We start from the raw sequence: 1,921 nt of genomic DNA, 5'->3' as shown, positions 1-1,921 counted from the left end.
ATTCAGAATTGGCGACTGAAACACGTAGGACACATAAGAACATCAGGAAATAAAACACCGATAAATATAACCTCAGTAAAAGAAGTCAGCGGGGGTTACTACAGCTGTGTACCGGGGCCTGCGCTTTGGTACCGGGGCCTGCGCTTTGTCGGTGGGATTGCTTGCGAGGCGAGCGGGTCTATTCCACGCTTTGCCGTGAGACTGGGCAGACATCTCCGAAATCATTGAAGCACTTTTGCAAAGAGGCTGTATCTTGACAAACCGACCAGACACATGAAGATTAAACCACTACATTCTCGGCTAAAAACAAATATTAAAACGGTATTTGGTGACACACAAACAGGGTTTTTCAAAGTTCAGTTCTGTTAGCTTCCACATGCCGGTTGTTGTGTGCTAGAAACAATGGCCACCAGGCCAAAGCAATGGTTTTGACTCGATCAGCGTTAACCCCGCCCCCTGAGTTTGATGGGTGAGGCTGACAGATAAAATTATTTCAAGATGAGAGCCAGGCGCCAAAATGAAATAAATAAATATATCATTAAATAATTAATTAAATGTGTCAGTAATTAATTAAATGTGTCAATAATTAATTAATTACATGTGTCATAACTATTTATCTAATTAATTAATTACATGTGTCATAACTATTTATTTAATTAATTAATTCCAATTTTAATTAATTATTGACACATTTAATTAATTATTTAATGGTGTATTTAATTAATTCATTATGGCAGTCCTGGCGCTCCATACTATGGTAGGTCTTAATGGGTTAAATGAGAATAAGAAAGAAACGTATTTCTTTGTGCCCCCCTTTCCCTGTTAATGCCCTACCCCTGCACACTTACCAGCTGTCAGCTACTTAGAAAAGGATCCTGGTGTTATTTGTCTCTCAGAAACCATTCATAACTTCCGTTCAACTCATTCATGTCACCTAAAAGGTAAACCTGTTTCTCCATCACCTGTTCAACAGTGGTGGTATCGCGCATCGCAGTTTTTCCCCCCTCAGTACTCTTTTAACGCACACGTGAAATCTTTGCTTTTATGCAGGTGCTCACACTAACTTAACAATTCTGTAAGTGGACTCTGTAAGAAGAATGTTTGAACCTGCAGAAAGTCTATGAACAGATTAAATAGTCCTGATTATTTTTCTTGCAGGATACAATGACATGAAAACTGAGCTGAAGGACTTCCTGCAGAGATTTGCAGCTGAAGGAAAAGTGAGTCTTCCACCTGATAGGTCAAGTGTCTTGTGACTGTTCTGATAGGTTAACTGATATAATTTAACTATTCTATGATAGGTTGTGACATCTGATGACATTCGTCAGTTCTTCGAGCAGCAGAGTCGTAAAAGACGCAGAGTTGATGCCGGAGAGTTCTACTGCACCTGATCCCCCCTGACCTCGCCTCCATCTGCTGATCTTTCATCCCTGATTAAATGGAACCTGTTGTGTGTTTCCTGTTTTAACTTTTCTTTAAAATCTGTCTGACATGTTGAACAACCTCTTTGTTTCTCAGTATTGTTTCCTTTTTAAACAATCTAATAAAACAATCTGAACATGGCAACATTTGGAGTTACTTCATGATCAGTCAACTGATTAGTCAATCAGTTCTGCCAACTAATCCTCTTATGAATCAGCTGATAGAATGATTGAAAACTGAAAAACAGCTCAGAGACAATAAATACTTAAGAAACAAAGTTTCAGTTAAAGAAAAAAATAGCTAAATGTGTGAATGTGAAAGAGTAAAGAACCAGAAAATATGAAAAACCAAACTACAGAGGCCAAATCAATAACAAAACTATTCAGGTGGGTTTTTAAGCGATCAATAATATTCAGATGTTATTTTTAAAACTTAGTTTATTTTAATGATCTGATTGATGTTATCTAAGATGAGGCTAACGCAGCTGGCGCTGTCATCT

At 37.9% G+C, this 1,921-nt stretch overlaps 1 protein-coding gene across 1 annotated transcript in view; it reads left to right on the top strand.

Moving 5' to 3' along the window:
* ubr7 (ubiquitin protein ligase E3 component n-recognin 7) overlaps positions 1-1,566 on the top strand; it is a gene marked incomplete at its 5' end in the record, with an annotated part of 30,819 nt that extends 29,253 nt beyond the window's left edge. The window contains 2 exons of the mRNA XM_005753317.2: positions 1,159-1,220; positions 1,302-1,566. Coding sequence (XP_005753374.1) covers positions 1,159-1,220; positions 1,302-1,391 — 152 coding nt within the window. The remainder of the gene's footprint in view (positions 1-1,158; positions 1,221-1,301) is intronic.
* Positions 1,567-1,921: the final 355 nt, after the last annotated feature.

The sequence above is a fragment of the Pundamilia nyererei genome, unplaced genomic scaffold (genome assembly GCF_000239375.1).
Source record: "Pundamilia nyererei isolate P.nyererei 1_Seehausen unplaced genomic scaffold, PunNye1.0 scaffold00421, whole genome shotgun sequence".
Taxonomy (NCBI): domain Eukaryota; kingdom Metazoa; phylum Chordata; class Actinopteri; order Cichliformes; family Cichlidae; genus Pundamilia; species Pundamilia nyererei.
The sequence above is the reverse complement of the archived record's forward strand: the minus strand, read 5'-3'. Positions and strand labels throughout refer to the sequence as shown.